This window comes from Globicephala melas, chromosome 9 (assembly GCF_963455315.2).
Source record: "Globicephala melas chromosome 9, mGloMel1.2, whole genome shotgun sequence".
Classification (NCBI taxonomy): domain Eukaryota; kingdom Metazoa; phylum Chordata; class Mammalia; order Artiodactyla; family Delphinidae; genus Globicephala; species Globicephala melas.
Genome location: NC_083322.1, coordinates 89,520,427 through 89,537,820, shown reverse-complemented (window position 1 = coordinate 89,537,820; position 17,394 = coordinate 89,520,427). Strand labels below are relative to the sequence as shown.

The window sequence follows — 17,394 nt, the reverse complement described above, 5'->3', positions numbered from 1 at the left end:
TTAGTGGTGATTAACTCCTTTAGCTTTTGCTTGTCTGGAAAACACTTTCTCTCTTCTTCAATTCTGAATGACAACCTTGCCAGGTAGAGCTTTCTTGGTTGGAAGTTTTGTCCTTTCAGCACTCTGAATATATTATGCAACTTCCTTCTGGCCTGCAAAGTTTCTGCTAAAAAATCAGCTGATAATCTTATGGGGGTTCCTTTATACGTAACAAGTTATTTTTCTCTTGCTGTCCTTAAGATTCTCTATCTTTTAACTTTTGACATTTTATTTATAATGTCTTGATATAGATCTCTTTGGGTTCATCTTATTTAGAAATCTCTGTATTTCCTGGACCTGAATGTTTCCTTCCCCAGTTTAGGGACATTTTCAGCCATTATTTCTTCAAACAGTTTCTCTGCCCCTTTCTGTCTCTCTCTTTTCCTTCTGGGACTCCTAAATGTGAATGTTATTCTGCTTGGTGTTGTCCCATAGGTCCCTTAAGCCATCCTCACTTTTTAAAATTCTTTTTTCTTTTTGCTGTTCTGCTTGGGTCAGTTCCAGTGTCCTGTCTTCTAGGTTGCTGATCCATTCTTCTGCTTCATCTGGTCTGCTGTTGAACGCCTCTAGTGTATTTTTCAGTTCAGTTAGTGTATTCTTCAGCTCTTGACTACTGTTAGGTACTTTTCTTATTATATTTTCTATCTCTGTGTTGAAGTACTCACTGTGGTCATCCATTCTACTCCAGAATTCATTGAGTACCTTTATAACCATTACTTTGAACACTTTATCAGGTACATTACTTATCTGTTTCATTAAAGTCTCTTTCTGAAATTTTGTCTTGTACTTTCATTTGGAACATATTCCTCTGTTTCTTCCTCATTTTGCTTGATTCTCTGTGTTTGTTTCTATGTGTTAGGCAAAATGGCTACCTATTCTAGTCTTCTAGTCTTGAAGGACTGGCATATGTAGGAGATGAAACTTATTGTTCAGCCTTGCCCTAGCTCTTGGGTGTCTCTCAAACCTTTGTGCTTGTCTAATTAGCCTGGTTTATTTTTTTTCTTTTTTTTAAATTTTAATTAATTTATTTATTTACTCTTTGGCTGCATTGGGTCTTTGTTGCTGCACGCGGGTTTTTTCTAGTTGCGGCAATTGGGGGCTAACTTCATTGTGGTGCATGGGCTTCTCTTTGCAGTGGCTTCTCTTGTTGCGAAGCACGGGCTCTAGGCACATGGGCTTCAGTAGTTTCGGCATGTGGGCTCAGTAGTTGTGGCTTGCGGGCTCAGTAGTTGTGGCTCATGGGCTTTAAAGTGCAGGCTCAGTAGTTGTGGCGCACGGGCTTAGTTGCTCCGCAGCATCTGGGATCTTCCTGGACCAGGGCTCGAACCTGTGTCCCCTGCATTGGCAAGTACATTCTTAACCACTGCGCCACCAGGGAAGTCCCTAGCCTGGTTTAGTTTTGATAGGTCCCAGTTGTTGAGGGTGTGCCAAGACCTGTCAGTGTTCCAAGGGGAGGGATCTCATTCAGCATCTAGTTTTAGGCGATTGGAAGCCAGATCCTCAGGCAGCAGCTTTTAAAGTATGCAAATATATACAGTCTTGTGGAACCACAATTACTGACCTCAGGAGACTTGGAGGTGTCTCCTGGGTGATGGGTGCAAAAATTGGAGCTTCAGATGAACTCCTTTCTGGGAGGTACCACAAGCTGTGGCGAGGCCAAGGGAGGGTATGAGAATGATGTCTCCCTGCCTACACTGCCTGAGAGCATTTCTGTAGCCTCTATACGTGTGGCAAACCTGAAGCCTGTCACTCAGGTTAAAGCTCTAGGGTAAATAATGGGCCTTTTTCACAGGTGGACTGGGGTATGTTTTGTCTGCTATCTCTGTAGTACCCTGGGTGTGGTAGCCTGCCCAGAACTATCTTTCCAACTGTTACAGTCCTGTGGGGCCCAGGCATGCAAGGCCCTTGGGGCGCCAGGGCCAGGCAACCAAGGGATGTTCCTTGTATGGACTGTGCTCACCTACCAGCTTTAGCATGGCTGCAGGAGAGTGCTGAGGGTAGGGCATGCTGCAGCTTTAGCGACGCAAGAGAAGAGTGCTGGGAGCGGAGCAGACCTGTGGCTTTATTGAGGTTGTGCCTGGGTGCACCCGCCTACACTAGCAAGGTATGGGGAAAGCGCAAAAATGACACTTGCCAGTGCCTCCACCCCTGAAGCAAGTCCCAAGTGGTCCTTGCCCCTCTGGCGGATGCTTTAAGATTAGCAAATGAATCTCCTTCATATATAGTCCAGGGACTTTCAAACTGCTGCCTTCGTGCTGGGTCCCAGGATGAGTGAGCCCACATGTGAGCCCCTCCAAAGGAGTATCTCACATTCCCACAGTCCCCTCGGGGCCCGTGAATGTAAGCCCTATTGGTTTATAAAACCAGACAGTTTGGGGGCCTCGACGTTTGGTGCGGGTCCCAAGGGATGTGGAGTACAAACCCCTTGCTCCTCAGGGAGTAGCTCCAAACTTAGGACATTCCTCCCCCTTGTGGGACGCGGAGTCAGGGGTGAGTTTTGGCGAGACTGCATCCCTGCCTCTCCTACTTTTTTCGATGTGACCCTTTTATCCCTTGTTGTGGAGGAGCTGTTCAGCTAGTTATCAGTTCTTTTTCGGAGAGAATTATTCCATATGTAGCCGTAGATTTGGTGTGTCCATAGGAGGAGGTGAGTTCAGAATCTTCCTGTTCCAGAATCCATCTTGGACCGCCCCCTTGAATTTTCTTTCTTTCTCTACTTTTTCATGTTTGTTCCTTCTGGTGGTCACTAAGCACTCTTATTTGCAGGGAACATAAGCCCATCAGTGGAATGTTTATTTTCTTCATTTTTTATTTTCTGTATTATATATTATTTCTTCCAATTCCAAGGATAGAGAAAAACGTCAAATAAGGTTCTTTGTGACAGAGAACATGAACGTCTCTTCTTAGAATTGAATGAAGAAAATCTTACAGGGATTTCAGACAGTGTCATAGAGGATAAGGATAACATAGCAGAGAAAGAGAAATTTTTCTCCTCTTGCTGCTTGAAAAATTGCTGTTAACATCTTGGCTTTCAGCAGTGTTACTGTAGTGTTTCTAGGTGTGGATTTTTGTGTGTACATTAATTGAGTTCAGTGGGCATTTTGGATTAGTACATTGTGGTGTTCCTCAAATTTGGGAAAGTTTTGATACTTATTCAATATTTTGTCTGGTTTTTTTTTTTTTTTCCTCTTCTTCTCTTTTGGGAATGTTGTTACAATATATGTTTCATTTTGTCCTAGAGGTCTCTGAGGCGCTGTCTTTTTTTTTCTTTTTTAGTTATAATTGACATATTAGTTTCAGGTGTACAACCTGATATTTGTATACATGGTAAAATGATCACTACAATAAGTCTAGTTAATGTCTGTCACCATACATAGTTACAGAATTTTTTGTGTGATGAGAACTTTTAAGATCTACTCTCTTAGGAACTTTCAAATATGCAATACAGTATTATTAACTATGGTCTTCACATGTACATTACATTCCCACGATTTATTTATTTATAACTGGAAGTTTGTGTCTTTTGACACCCTTCACTCAGAGGAATAGAATTTTGGTTCAACTTCTGGAAATAATTGAATTGCCTATTTTTTAAAAAATTCCCTGTACAATGGTTTGACATTAAAATGACATTTTAACTAGCATGGACAAAATTCACATAAGCCTAGGATATCAGAGGGCACATTGGATTGAAAGTTTTCCCGACACCCCCCCAGTGGACTTCTGGACTTTCCCAACAGAAGTAGCCTCCCTTTTTCGCTACCTTATCCCTAACGTACTGAAAGAGAAATATGCAACCCCTGAAAATCCAGCTTAGCAAACCCAAGTCCAGCCAATGCCTCAGAAAGGCACTTACGTTTTTGTAATTCTTGGTGCTTTTGTAGATGTCTGTGCTAGGGATACTTCCAAGGCTGTTCCATGAGGGACTGAAAGAAGGAAAATTAAGGTCAGGAGTTTTTGGAACAGGCATATTTTGGAATAAAAAGTTAGAAGAAATTACAGATACTAAAGAGCCCATAATTTGGGTGTTTTTGGACTCTGTCTTTATCGCAGATGACATTTTCCAGTAGCTAAAAGTGAACAGCCGGTGTTTGTATAGGATTCGGGGAGAAGAAGGAAGTGTGCCTCATTTCTGATGCCTGCAAGAAGTAATGAGCATCATACTTTCATATGTGTACGACTTTATAGGATAAGCAAAGAGCTTTCACACATGTTAAATCTTATTTGAGCCCTACCATAACCCTGAAAGATCAGCAGTATTATCCTCAATTTTACTGGTGAGTAAACTGTTTAGAGAAGTTCAAAAAGGCCCTGGAGGGAAGAGGAGCACAGCCTCTATCTTTAACCCATGGGACTTTGTTGCCTGGCGTGGTGCCTAGAACTTACTTGTGAGTTATAGCAACTTTCTGATGAAGTATGGAGAGTCTGCACTGATCAAATTAGTATCACTTCATAGAAATAGGAGCCTGGGAGGACCAGACATGAGTCCTTCCCATCCACCAGACTGTTGATTTCCTGTTTCTGATGCAATCCCATAAATTCCATGATTCTTCAAGTGTGACTAGGGACATATGCTAAACACAATTCCTGAAGAAAGAGTGTCTGTTTAGGGTCCTCTCAGCAATGTGCTCTCTGGATCAGCCTTATAATTACTGGAAATTAAATACTGTGGAGGATACTGCTTTTTGTTGGCTCAAAGCCTCGTTACCAAATCTGCAGCTGAACGGTGCCACCGATTTTCCTCAGCTTGCTGTGCAGTGCTGATTTTTAACTTAAACCTTAGAGACTGTATAGTCTTTCTCTACAAAACCCTTCTCCCCCAATCACACTCACACAAGTAAAAGTAAACACGGAGGCATCCAGGGCACAAAACTCTCTTCCAAGGAGAGTTTCTGAGGTGTTTCCCAGTAGCACACTGGGTACTTTGGACGCTTGTGAACTCTTTCGGGCCCTTGGGCAACCATTTAAGGGTGCTGAGGCAGTAAACACAAGACTTTGGGCAGGCTCTAACATGCCAGGGGAGGGACGGAGGGAGGGAAGGAGAATTGGTTGGTGGAACGGGAAAGGTGGACTTATGCTAAGCTGAAGACATCCGTGTTGAGGTTTCCCCAGGTTTTGTACTCCTTCATGGCCCAAGTGCAGGCAAAGAAGGGACCAGACGACTGGGAAGATAACAGAAGTTTTGAGGAAGGAGAGAAGCACGCTTCTGCTCTCTGTTCAGACAATTCCATAGACCCAGAAGGGCATCTACCAAAGACCTCTCAAGGGTCAAAACAAGGGAATTCCCTGGCGGTCCAGTGGTTAGGACTCCGCACTCTCACTGCTGAGGGCCTGTGTACCCCCGGTTGGGGAACTAAGATCCCGCCAACCTCGCGGCCAGAAAAAAGATTTTTTTTTAATAAAAAAATTTTTTAAAAGTCAAAACAAAACAAATGAAAAAACATACACCTTTCGGCTGCCTCACAGATTGTTTTCCATTACTTTGAACTGTGTCTGTGTTGCTTTCACTCTGCAGAGGACCTAATCATGTCTACTTCGCATAATTGGTGTGGCTTATTGGGTACATACCTTATTTGGCAGATTTGAATGAATTTTGGCTACAGTCAACTGTTTTAAAGTCTCCTGTTCTGGGTTGTTACATAATTTCTGGGTTACTAGCTTCAAAAGAAAATGAGCTACAATATATTTAGCAGCTGTCTGGGCCCAAGGCTTGGGCCCAGTGCCTCTCAGACATCATCTCATTTTAAAAAGAAACTACACAGCAACTTCAGTCTTTTGCTGAATCATGTATCTTTTAGTCTTACCATGACTTGGAGGAGAGCATAGCAGTAGACCATGTGAATAAGTGCACAGATTTTGGGGTGAGATCTGTGTTCAAATCCTGTCTCTGCCACTGACTAGCTGATCTTGGGGAAGGTTCTTAACCTTTCTGAGCTTCAGTTATCTTACTAGAATGAGGAGAGCAAAACCTATTCACAGGGTTTTCTTGAAGACTAAATATGATAATGTGTGTAAAGCACCATACGCTTAATTTGTAGAAGCACTCAATATAGTAACTATTATGAAAGGGAGTGCTTTTATTGTATTTATCACAATAAAGAAACATAATAAGTCTCAGGGTGTGTTGTCCTGTGTATCGATAACCTGGATCTTATATTACTCACAATTGAACTCTCAAGACCACAGTCAGAAATCCAAATATAAGGCCAGCTAGTAAACCGAGGTCCAGCCCCAGAATGATGGATGCTACGCACGTAAACACCCAGATAACCTAGGAAAACATGGAAATGAAAGGAATTATGTTAATTCATCAGGTACCATCAGGTGAGCAATTACCTGTAAAAATAAGATCAATTGTCCACGAACAAATTACAGCGTTGTAAAATATTCTGACTTCATTGCATACTTTAAGTGGAAGTGGAAATTGCCCTTTCCAGTAAAGGCCAGCTGTTCCATTTAAATATTCTTAAATTTAATTTTTGCATATTGACATGGTTCAAAATAAAATTAGTATTAAAAAGGTGTGCAGTGGGACTTCTCTGGCAGTCCAGTGGTTAAGACTCTGCGCTTCCACTGTAGGGGCCACGGGTTTGATCACTGGTAGGGGAACCAAGATCTGGCATGCTGCGTGGCACGGCCAAAAAAAAAAAAAAAGTGTGCAGTGAAAAATCTTGGTTGTAACTCTCTCCTTTCTCCATCCATTCCCAACGACGCTCTTTTCTTGTGTCCTCGTTTATTTCTGTGTGTGTACACACATGTGCACACTTTTCTCCAGCATTTCTTTTGGCAAATACAAGCAAATATGACTACAAAGCATATATTATTTTCCCTTCTTTTGGTGTGTTATACACACTCTTCCATAGTGCACTGGTCTCTTTTTTACTTCACAATTTGTCTTGGAAATCTTTCCATATAGATATATAGGGAATTTTCCCATTCTTTTTATCTGTTCTGGTTTAAATTAGGGCAGAACTCTGAAGGGTTTAGCTTGTTTTTTTTTTTTTCTAACAATCCCTCAGAAGACTTGTAAAGGTTACTTTAATCAATATTATAATCAATGTGGGGTTTCGTATTTTGTTTTTGCTTTGTTTTTGTTTTGTTTGTCTTTCTAAATTAGAGGGTTTTTTAAAAATTTGGTTTTTGGCTTTAGAAGACCAAGGGTATACGAAGGAGCTCATATGGGATTCTTGCCAGAAATGAATCTTCCCAGAGATACAGGACCTTCACAAATCACAGCTCATGTGGAAGACTTCCCAGCTTTGGCTTATCCACAAAATTCTAATTTCTGCTCTGGTTCCCAAAATGCAAGTAAGACTTAGGAGATAAAGGGATGTAATCATATGGCAAGAAGCATATAAGAAACAATTCTTATTTCAGAGAAAAACGGATGGTAAGTGACTTACAGCATCAGTCTTATTCTGCCTCCACAGACGAGGAATGTCACACACCTGCATAAACATCCCCTTCAGGTTGGCGATTACAACAGCTGCCAAGACCGACTGCCAAGAGACACAGGGAGGCTGAGTTATTCAGGGGAATGGTTTTCCATGTGATGACTTCTAAATCCCCTGTTACTTCTCAGGTGGCAGAGCAGTGAAGGGGAAGTATGGAATCGGTGTGGCGAGAAGCAGTGTTATACCTTCTGCAAGGGTTCCAACAACTTCCCCAGGGCAACGATGGCAATCATCACAATCCCAGCCGAGATCATGCCGGCAACCTGAAAGACATACGTGTCCCATAACCAGGGTCCGTCCTGCCCCCTCTGGACATGCGCTTGCTGGACACATGCGTGCAAGAGCCTGTTCATGGGCACACGTGACACTTCCCAACTTCCCCCCTTCTGCTCAATACTGTTGAGACAAGTGAGAATTATTTGCGAAAACCATACATTTAGTAGCTATGGCAGAGAAATTAAAGAAAATGTGGACCCTGAGTCTGGTAGAGTAAAGCCTGGATTGCACTTGGATACACTGCAGACATATACTTTTGGTGGCAATTCAAGAGGCCAAACTTCTAGTCATTTGCCATTCGAGGAAACAGGGCCCATCCCCCTTCCCAGACAACAGATCCTTGTAATGTTCTTGGGAAATAAATTCTCATAGCACATAACTGATTCTGCTGCATTATTGAGTCAGCAACCTGATAACGATTCAGATAACACTTTGTATACATGGTTGCCATGATAATCTCAGAGAAAATAAATTTACCAGTCTTTCTGCAGATTCAGAATGCCACACGAGCCTGCTGAGTGGTGGGACCATGTCTCCCGCATCCTCCCACAGCTTCACGGATTCAGGCTCAGAGCTTTGCCCCACAAGCAGCCCGAGTGAGGGTGGGCAGTAGCAGAAGTCAAGGAAGCTTCAGAAACTTTACCTTCGCTGGCAAAAAAGCTCTCCTAAGATCCGTAACTAGTTAGGAGAGAGGCTGAGGGGGTGGGGACTACTCTCTGTTGTGATTAGATGACCAATGTGTTCTCTGCTGAGACAGCTGGGGCCTGGTCGAGGTGAAGCCTAGTAGCTCTGAAACAAAGGAGAGAAGGAGACAGGGAGCCAGAAGCAAAGCGACCAGAGAGGAGGCAGCAGAGAAGGTTGCCCTGGGCCCAAGTACTGCCTAGTGCAAGATGTTTGCCTTCAAGGAGACACATAAAGCCAATAGAAATTAAAAGTCCGAAAACTTAAGGGAATTTCATATCCACGCTCATTCACTCCAGCTGGCAAATTGCTCAGTCATGTTCAGAGGATACTTAGGCCAGACTGAGGCGATATTACGTATATGACGTACAGAAAAGTCTGCTCTGTCCAGCCAGATCCCCTTTTCTAGGCAATTTGTTATCTCCCAGCACAACACCTCCGGGTTCCCAGTACCTTGGTGAGCTTTCCCCTCTCCTATCTAAGCAGAGAAGCTGGTATCCGTCCTCCCTCCTTCCCTCCTTTCCTTCCTTCCTTTCTTCTACGCAATTACTTAACCAACATTCATTGTCTATCATGAGCCACACGCATCTCACTGTGGATGTAGGGCTCTGTGAATTGGTGAGAGGGATGGAGATTTGGGGACAGGGACCACAGCCAGCTGCCCAACTCATGCCAGGAGGGTGGCCACCTACTCACTGAGGATAGGAAATAATTAGCCTCCAATTATGGAGACCAAGACTAATTTTGGTTACTATTTTAAAATCTGTGAGGGAACCCATTGCTTGTACTTAATTTATAAAGGAAAATTACTTATTTTGCAGGAAATGCTGTAGATTTCATATCTATGAGCAGATTCAGTTACTAGAGAATTAATTCTTCTCTTAAGTGAGAGGGTAACCAGAGCTACAGAGAATAGTTTGTCATCAGAATTACTTTTTTATTAATCAGTAGAAGTCAGATGGGGGTGAGGGAAAGAACAGGTTGCAATGTTGAGCTCTTCTACAATCTGTAGATGTGTTGCAAACAGTTGAGGTCCACTAATACTTATGATTCTGTTCATTCATTCAGCAAATACATGCCGGGTGCTTCTTATGTGTCAGGTACAACATATGTATCATAGGTACTAAGGCACTATTCTTACCTTGAGAAGTTAATGACTGGAACCATCAACATTTACAAGTGAGTGCCAGGATTTTATAAACATTTTCTTATTTAATCCTCACAACATCCCTATGAGGCGGATACAATTATTATCCCCATTGCATAGATGCGGAAACTGAGGCTCCAACATGAAAAAAAACATGAGAAGCCACACAACAGGAGAAGACTTGCCAGTCTAGTTGGTCACAAGTCCCTGGATTTCAGTCCAGACACTTAGACTTTTAATCCCAGAACTTAGTGTACATTTCAGTAATTAAATATCAAGCTATTTCTCTGCTTGCTTCATTCTTCAGTACTGAAATCCTGCCATCCTTCATTCCTAAATATAATACACGCCAGTGTGTGGCAGGGGGTATTAGCTTACCAGAACACCATTATCCCCAAAGCCTCTGCCAAGGCATCACTTTACATGGGCATTCTTAGGAGGGGAGGGGAGGATGGACGGGACTGTGCCCATTTCAGTCTGGAAGTAACAGCAGAGAATGGACATCAGCACTTGGGGATATGCCTGCACCCACTTACAGCCATGTGCCCTGGAGAGCTTGTCAGGGCCCCATCTCCAGTGGAAGCAGCAGAAAATTTCACTGCTGACAGCTACCCCCTGAACCGCAGGTATAGCTCTGGCAATCACCTCCAACCTCTTCCCCTTGACCACAGATCTCTGGTTATGCTTCCTGTTTGAGGCTGTATTGTTTTATTTGCTCTCACAAAGCTGGAAATGTTTGCAGAAAAAAGCAAAGAAAACTCAATTTTAAACAGAAAAATTCTGAAAATTTAGACTAAATTTTTGTTGAACGGGAGTCAAGAAATTGGAAGAGGCCAGTTCTTCTGACCCTGTCACCAAGATCCTTTATAAATGGTAAAGGAGCATCATGGGCACCTTGGGGACAGTTCAGGCTCCCCCTGGGCAACTTCCTTGTTGGAGTCATTCATTTTCTCAGTTTCTCTCTTTTGTACTTATTTGTAAGTGTCTCTACCCTACAAAACCCTATTTGAAGACTCTCTGTGTGTGTATGTATGTATGTGTGTGTGTGTGTGTGTGTATGTATGTGTGTGTGTGTGCGCGTGCGCGTGTGTGTGTGTGTTACCCTATTCACTTTGGATTTGTTGTTCTCCTTTATAGTCTCAATGTACTTTTTACTCTTAAATAATAGTTCTTTCTGTACTGGGATGAGAAAACTCTTCAGGCATAACAGAAACACAATTCCTGAGCTGCCCCTCACCCCCATCTACTTGGTTTGGCTTAGCTGACTCATGTCCTGCTGGAAAGAATGGTCTGAGAACAGCTCCTGAGCTTTCTAGCCCATTGAAGGAGGAGTTCTCCAGAGATTAACTTGGATGCTGGTTTGGCAACAACTTAAAAACCACATTTAAAAGGCAAGATGAGGGCTTCCCTGGTGGCAGAGTGGTTGAGAGTCCGCCTTCCGAGGCAGGGGACGCGGGTTTGTGCCCCGGTCCAGGAAGATCCCACATGCCGCAGAGTGGCTGGGCCCATGAGCCCTGGCCGCTGAGCCTGCGTGTCCAGAGCCTGTGCTCCGCAACGGGAGAGGCCACGGCAGTGAGTGGCCCGCGTACCGCAAAAAAAAAAAAAAAAAAAAAAGGCAAGATGAAACCCACATTCAGAACTTTAGGAACAAAAGTCTTGCTCAGGAAGAGATGCCAAAATGTTACAACAAAAATATCCTCGGCTAGCAAACTTGTTCTGGGGGACCCAACGCCTCTGGACGAAGCTCCTGATCCTTGTAAAGGAAATGTAAATAGACAGCTTTTCATTTTCCTGAAAATAGAATAACTCACTAAGCCACAAAGTGCTCTTACTAGGCCTTCTCTATCCCCAGATAACAAATTGGTAAAAATCAGCATTCTTCATGACTGATTCCTTGTCAACTGTTATCGTCCCTGGAAAAGAAGTAAGTGGAGCTATCTACCAGCTGAGCACTCACACAAAATGGTTTGAGACTTGCTGCATCAGAAAACCATAAATGTTGCTGTGGAAGAGTTTTTAGGGGAGGGGATGGATCACCGTCAAGGAGATGGAGAGACCCCGGGTGCAATCAGACCAGGAAGTACAAGTTTCTCTTTTCTCAAAGGCTAATCGTCCTGCTGAGTTCTTGTGCAAGCCTTTCTGAGCCACCATTCCCCTGACTCATTCTTTCCATCATTCTAGATGGATATTACGACACCGCTGTTACATACCTGTGTCTTTCCCCCAGTGCTCTCCTGGACGGCGGTGCGGGACAGGGCAGTGGTGGCCACAAAACAAGAGAAGAATCCAGAGAAGATGTTGCTGATCCCAAAGGCAATGAATTCCTAAGAGAGAGACTGGATGGCAGTGTCGCTACATATCAAATCTTTGCAAGACCCTCGCCAAGTGTTTAAGGAAGAGCATTAAGAAAGCAAACTCTCAAGCCCACCCTGCCTGGGAGTCCCAGTTTAATTCTTACCATTAAAGGTGCTTGGGACCCTTGGAAGACATGGGGACTTCTGGCTCCGTAGAGCCTGAGAGAGGCTTCACTGCTTTCAGTTGTTTTTAAGATTGACTGATCTTTTGCTCAAATGCTTATTTCACTTCCTGGTGAGTGGCATATCTGTAACTCTCACATGAAATATTTTCTCTGTGGTTGGATATTTGCTATGAAGTGTATTATGATTAGGAGGGCTATTATTCTTATTGAGTACTAATCATTTAACTGCTATAATTGCTATGCTATGTTTTCAGAAACCAACCATACTTGCAGATTTGCAAGCAGTGGAAAATCAGCTCACCTGGTAAATGTATCAGGTGCTACAAAAAATGTCCTGTATCTATTACAGGTATCCCCTGCTTTTCAAAAGCTCACTTTACGCCACTTGGCTTTTACGAAAGACCTATGTTAGTACCTGTTTTTGCTAACTGAAAGAAACCCCAAGGGGCTTTTTGCTTTTACAAAAAAGGGTGAAAAGCATCTGTTTTGTAGCTAGCCCTTATAGAGGCAGCATGCCCCCCAAGAAGGGAGAGTGGCACCACCAAGCTCCTCCCCCGGAAACTGCACTCAGCATCGAGCCGCCATCGCTTTGAACTGTGTTGGTGAGCACCTGTGCTTCATCTAAATGGATTTTGTGCATCTGTTTGCAAGATGTGTCCTAAGGTAACTGCTTCTTCACTTTACTGCCATTTCTGCTTAAGAAAGTTTTCATAGGAACGCTCTACGTTAGGGTAGCAGGGGAAACCTGTAATTGCACAATAAACCACCTCAATTTAAAGTGGTCACAACTATTATCATTGGTGTTTGTTGCTCTGTTTTGCCGTATTATAGCTGTCATTAAAAAAACAATTACCAGGCGATACTAGATTACATGAAGAATTCTTATTCCAATCTGTTAAGCTTAAATGTTATTTATGACCTAACTGAATTAACTTTTTAAAAATTAGGATTACTTCAACTTATTTCTTAAAAAGTAAAGTGATGCAGATACACTATTAATACTATGTGTAAAACAGACAACTAATGAGAACATACAGTATAGCACAGGGAACTCTACTTAATGCTCTGTGGTGACCTAAATGGGAAGGAAATCCAAAAAAGAGGGGATATATGTATTCGTATAGCTGACTCACTTTGCTGTACAGTAGAAACTAACACACCATTGTGAAGCAACTATACTCCAATAAAAATTAATTTAAAAAAAAGTACAGTGATGCATACAGTGCAAGGAATATAGCCAATGTTTTCTAAGAACTATAAATGGAGTATAACCTCTAACGCTTGTGAATCGCTATGTTGTACACCTGAAACTTATATAATATAGTACATCAACTATACCCCAATTAAAAAAATAATTTGTTAAAAAATGTAAAGCAAAAAAGAGATGTATCAAGCTAATACTACACATGGAGCTTGTTTGGATATTTAACCAGACAAATAAACTCTAAAAAAACTTTTTAAGATAATCTGAAAACTGACTAGATAGTTGATATTATCAAGGAATTATTGTGAATTTTTTTAGTTGTGATAATGATCTTGTGGTTATACCTGAAAACTGACTGGTTATTAGATGGTATTAGGGAATTACAGCTAGTTTTTTAGATATGATGATGTATCACGATTGCTTTTTACATGCTTATCTTTCAGAGACATATAATAAAATATGGATAAAGAAACAGTAAAATATATTTTAAAAATTAAGTGATACAACATGTATATTTCAAAATAATTTCAAATTAGCACACACAGGAGAGAAACCAACTCAATAAAGATGGGTGGAAGAAACCGATACCTTCTTTAGCAGACAACAAAAATCTTTCCCATTTATGTTTTCTTCTTATTTTCAGCCCTACAAAACCAGTTCAGCAAGAGTGACCATACCTGGTTCCCATCGATGGTGTAATCATACTTGATGGCGTATACTTTTCCTACAGACACTGCAATGGCATAAGCGACCACAGCGATGGAAAATGATGCAGTCAGCATCTCAGAAAACAAACTCACAGATGGAATCGCCGGAGGCAAAAACCTAGTGAGTTTTTACATGAAAAATACTGTGAAAATTTGACCATAATGCTCTTCCCCCACCTCACCAAATGCTCTATCAACCCAGCCACAAGTCAGAAATGAAAGGACTTGATCCAAGAGGGCAAGAGGTACGTGAGATGCATTAAGTGGTAGCATCTGTTTTTACAGGTTTCAATCAGAAGTTGGTGCTATCTCACTGGCTGATTCCTTTGTCCCCTATTTGAGAGGCTACAGATGCTGCCTTATCTACGCTCTGACAAGAATAAGCCTGTCATTACTGATTTCTTAATACCATACAATCCCATGCTGTGCCATTTCACACATTAGTGTTTCTCCTTACACAATTTCATCTTAAAGGTCTTTGAATTTAAAAGATATCCTAGCCATAAAATGAGATTTACCCTGTACAAGGTGAGGTCAGGTCTGTTAAAGAGACAAAGAATGTAAGATGCTAAAAGAGCTAAGTGGAAAATCCATTCTAAGAGCCATGATATTTAAAATCTTCTTGAGTCTGAAAAAGATTAAATGTGTGTAATTATTGTAATGCTCCACAGTCACAATGATTAAGACATCCCAAAAACTGCGGGATCAAACAGTTGCTGTTTGACAAAACCAGAGCTACTCTACCAACTGTATAAAGAAATAAATCTACAAGTTTATAAGCCTGCAATTGTCCCCAAATATGAAAATCGGGGGGGGGTGGATGCCTTTCTTGTACCTATATCTTTTTTTTTTTTTTTTTCGGTGTGTGGGCCTCTCATTGTTGTGGCCTCTCCCATCGCGGAGCACAGGCTCCGGCCGCGCAGGCTCAGCAGCCATGGCTCACGGGCCCAGCCGCTTCACGGCATGTGGGATCTTCCTGGACCGGGGCACGAACTCGTGTCCCCTGCATCGGCAGGCGGACTCTCAACCACTGCGCCACCAGGGAAGCCCACTTGTACCTATATCTTGATTACTATCCATAGGGTGTAATTCCAGAAGTCCCTGGCCAAAAAACAAAAGCAAAAGGCAATCTCCCTAACCTACCTCACACCTGAAGTTCCTTTAATAGGAAACTATTTTTTTTCCGCCTATAATTAGAGGGAAGTAGTAAAGTAGAAATGATTCTTATAGAAAACAATAGAAATCTAGAGCCAGCTAATATCCTAATATTATCCAAATTAATATCCTAATCTAATATCCTAGAAATTGTTGAATCTACCTCTCTTTTTGTTGATACCAGAACTGAGGCCCAGAAAAGTGAAATGATCTGCTCAAGGTCATTTATTATGTCCAGGTATGAATGTTAGATATTAGATGATTTCCTGGGTCACAAGATCTGACTGACCCTTTTAGAGCCTGCTGGTTAAGAAAAAGGTTAGCGATGGGACTTCCCTGGCAGTCCAGTTGTTAGGACTCCGGGCTTCCCATGCAGGGGGCACGGGTTCGATTCCTGGTCTGGGAACTAAGATCCACGTACCGTGCGGTGCGGACAAAAAGTAAAAATTAAAAAACAAAAGACAACAACAAAAAAGAAAAAGGTCAGTGAGAGAATGAGGGCTCCTCGTTTAGGTGAATCCTAGTGGGACACTCAGAAGCTGACCAGACTTGCAGAAATTGTATACTTGGCCAAGCAGGGGAGTAGGGAAGTAAGGCAAGTGGTCACAGTTTTGGGGACAGTGTCATTGGGCCCTGAGCGATACTGACATATGGCATTGGCCCTCAGTGGGACAAAAGGAAGCTGCTGGCGGCGGCTGTGCTTTTACTCCCTTATTGGGGGATTGATGTGGGGAGGGGATGAAGAGGTGGGTAGCACAGCGTTTCTCTTTGTTCCTCTTCCTTTCGTCCTACTCACCTTTCTCTCCTTTCCTTGCCCTTTTCCAATCTCTCCACAGCACCCTTTCTTTTTCAGGTTTGTTAACGTTATTAGACTTGTTTCAGTGCTACCAAAAAGTTGCACAAGACAAATGGGATCACTGCCCTTGGGGAGGAGCTTTGAGTCCTGGGGGCCAGGCAGGTTAGATCAGCTGACCAATCACACCAGGCGGTCTGTCAGAGGATGCAACTTGACTAACCCAAGAGCAAGAGGCTAGAGATCCATTCTCAGCAGGAGAGCAGCCAGGAAAGCTCTGGATAGGGTCAGAAAGGATCACTGAGGGCGGGCGTCCTCAACCCCCGGGCCACGGACCAGTACCTGTGCACGGAGATGAGCGGCGGACGAGCGAGCGAAGCTTCATCAAAGCTTCATCCGCTGCTCTTCGTCGCTCGTTTTACCGCCTGAACCATCCTCCGCCCCACCCGACCCCCACCCCACTCCGTGCAAAACTTGCCTTTCATGACACCGGTCCCTGGTGCCAAAAAGGCTGGGGACTGCTGACTTAGGGCAGCAAAAATGAGTTCCCTAAATCTATTAATGGAACATGGACTTATGGGACTGGGCATTTGCTATGGACCTTCTCTAAGAGTTACACCCTAGGAAGCCTGACAACAGGGATCTATGAAATATATTTTTTATGTAGCTGTTTATAACTACTCAAATAATCTGTTAGGGTGAAAACGCCATAACTCAAATAGCCAACACTGCATCTTTTTATCACTAAATTTATACCAGCATTAGGATTCACTATCAAAATGTTGATCCTCTAATGTAAAGTTTCCCAAACTTACCTGAGCATTAGAATCACTTGAAGCCCGTTTGAAAAATATTAATTCCCAGGCCCCTCCTCTGGAAAGCCTGATTCCATAGGTTCGGGGTTGGAACTAGGAATCTGTGTTAACAAGGGCCTCATGTGATTCTTAAAAAAAAGTGAGTTTGAGAAACACCAGAAAGAATGATATGTAAGTTAAGCCCCGTGTAGCCAGCTGTAATTTTTCTTTTTCTTTTGTTTTTTGAACAGATTAGAAGAAATCATAAGATTAACCCAATGGCAAGGCAGCAGTTCCCTGTGGAATAAGCCCCGGGACTGAGCTGGCCTGAGGAGTTTCTATTAAGAGCATCAGAAACAGACTGTTACTGGTCCCTCAGCTATTATTAAGGGAGGGGAAACCAGTACTTACTAGTTATCTAACAGCAAGTCTAGTCATAGATGCTATAAGTTTATGTTACAAATGTAATAAACATCTGGGTTTCTTTTTCAATGTCATATGATGGAATTATACTGTAGGACCCTTGGTCCACTTTGCACTTTATGAGCGATCTCATTGGTGCTTTACAGCAAGTTCAAGTTGAGATTTCAGTGGTTTGTCATTCTCTTTGTGTCATAGGAGAAACTGCCAGGGCCACAGGACTAGATGGTGACAGAAGTAGACAA

General features: G+C 42.6%; 1 protein-coding gene across 1 annotated transcript in view; it reads right to left on the bottom strand.

Moving 5' to 3' along the window:
- SLC26A4 (solute carrier family 26 member 4) overlaps positions 1-17,394 on the bottom strand; it is a 51,850-nt gene that overhangs the window by 15,361 nt on the left and 19,095 nt on the right. The window contains exons 9-14 of the mRNA XM_060304814.1: positions 13,958-14,105; positions 11,808-11,921; positions 7,679-7,756; positions 7,443-7,538; positions 6,204-6,310; positions 3,896-3,965 (exon numbers count right to left, since the gene is read on the bottom strand). Of these exons, the coding sequence (XP_060160797.1) occupies positions 3,896-3,965; positions 6,204-6,310; positions 7,443-7,538; positions 7,679-7,756; positions 11,808-11,921; positions 13,958-14,105 (613 nt within the window). The remainder of the gene's footprint in view (positions 1-3,895; positions 3,966-6,203; positions 6,311-7,442; positions 7,539-7,678; positions 7,757-11,807; positions 11,922-13,957; positions 14,106-17,394) is intronic.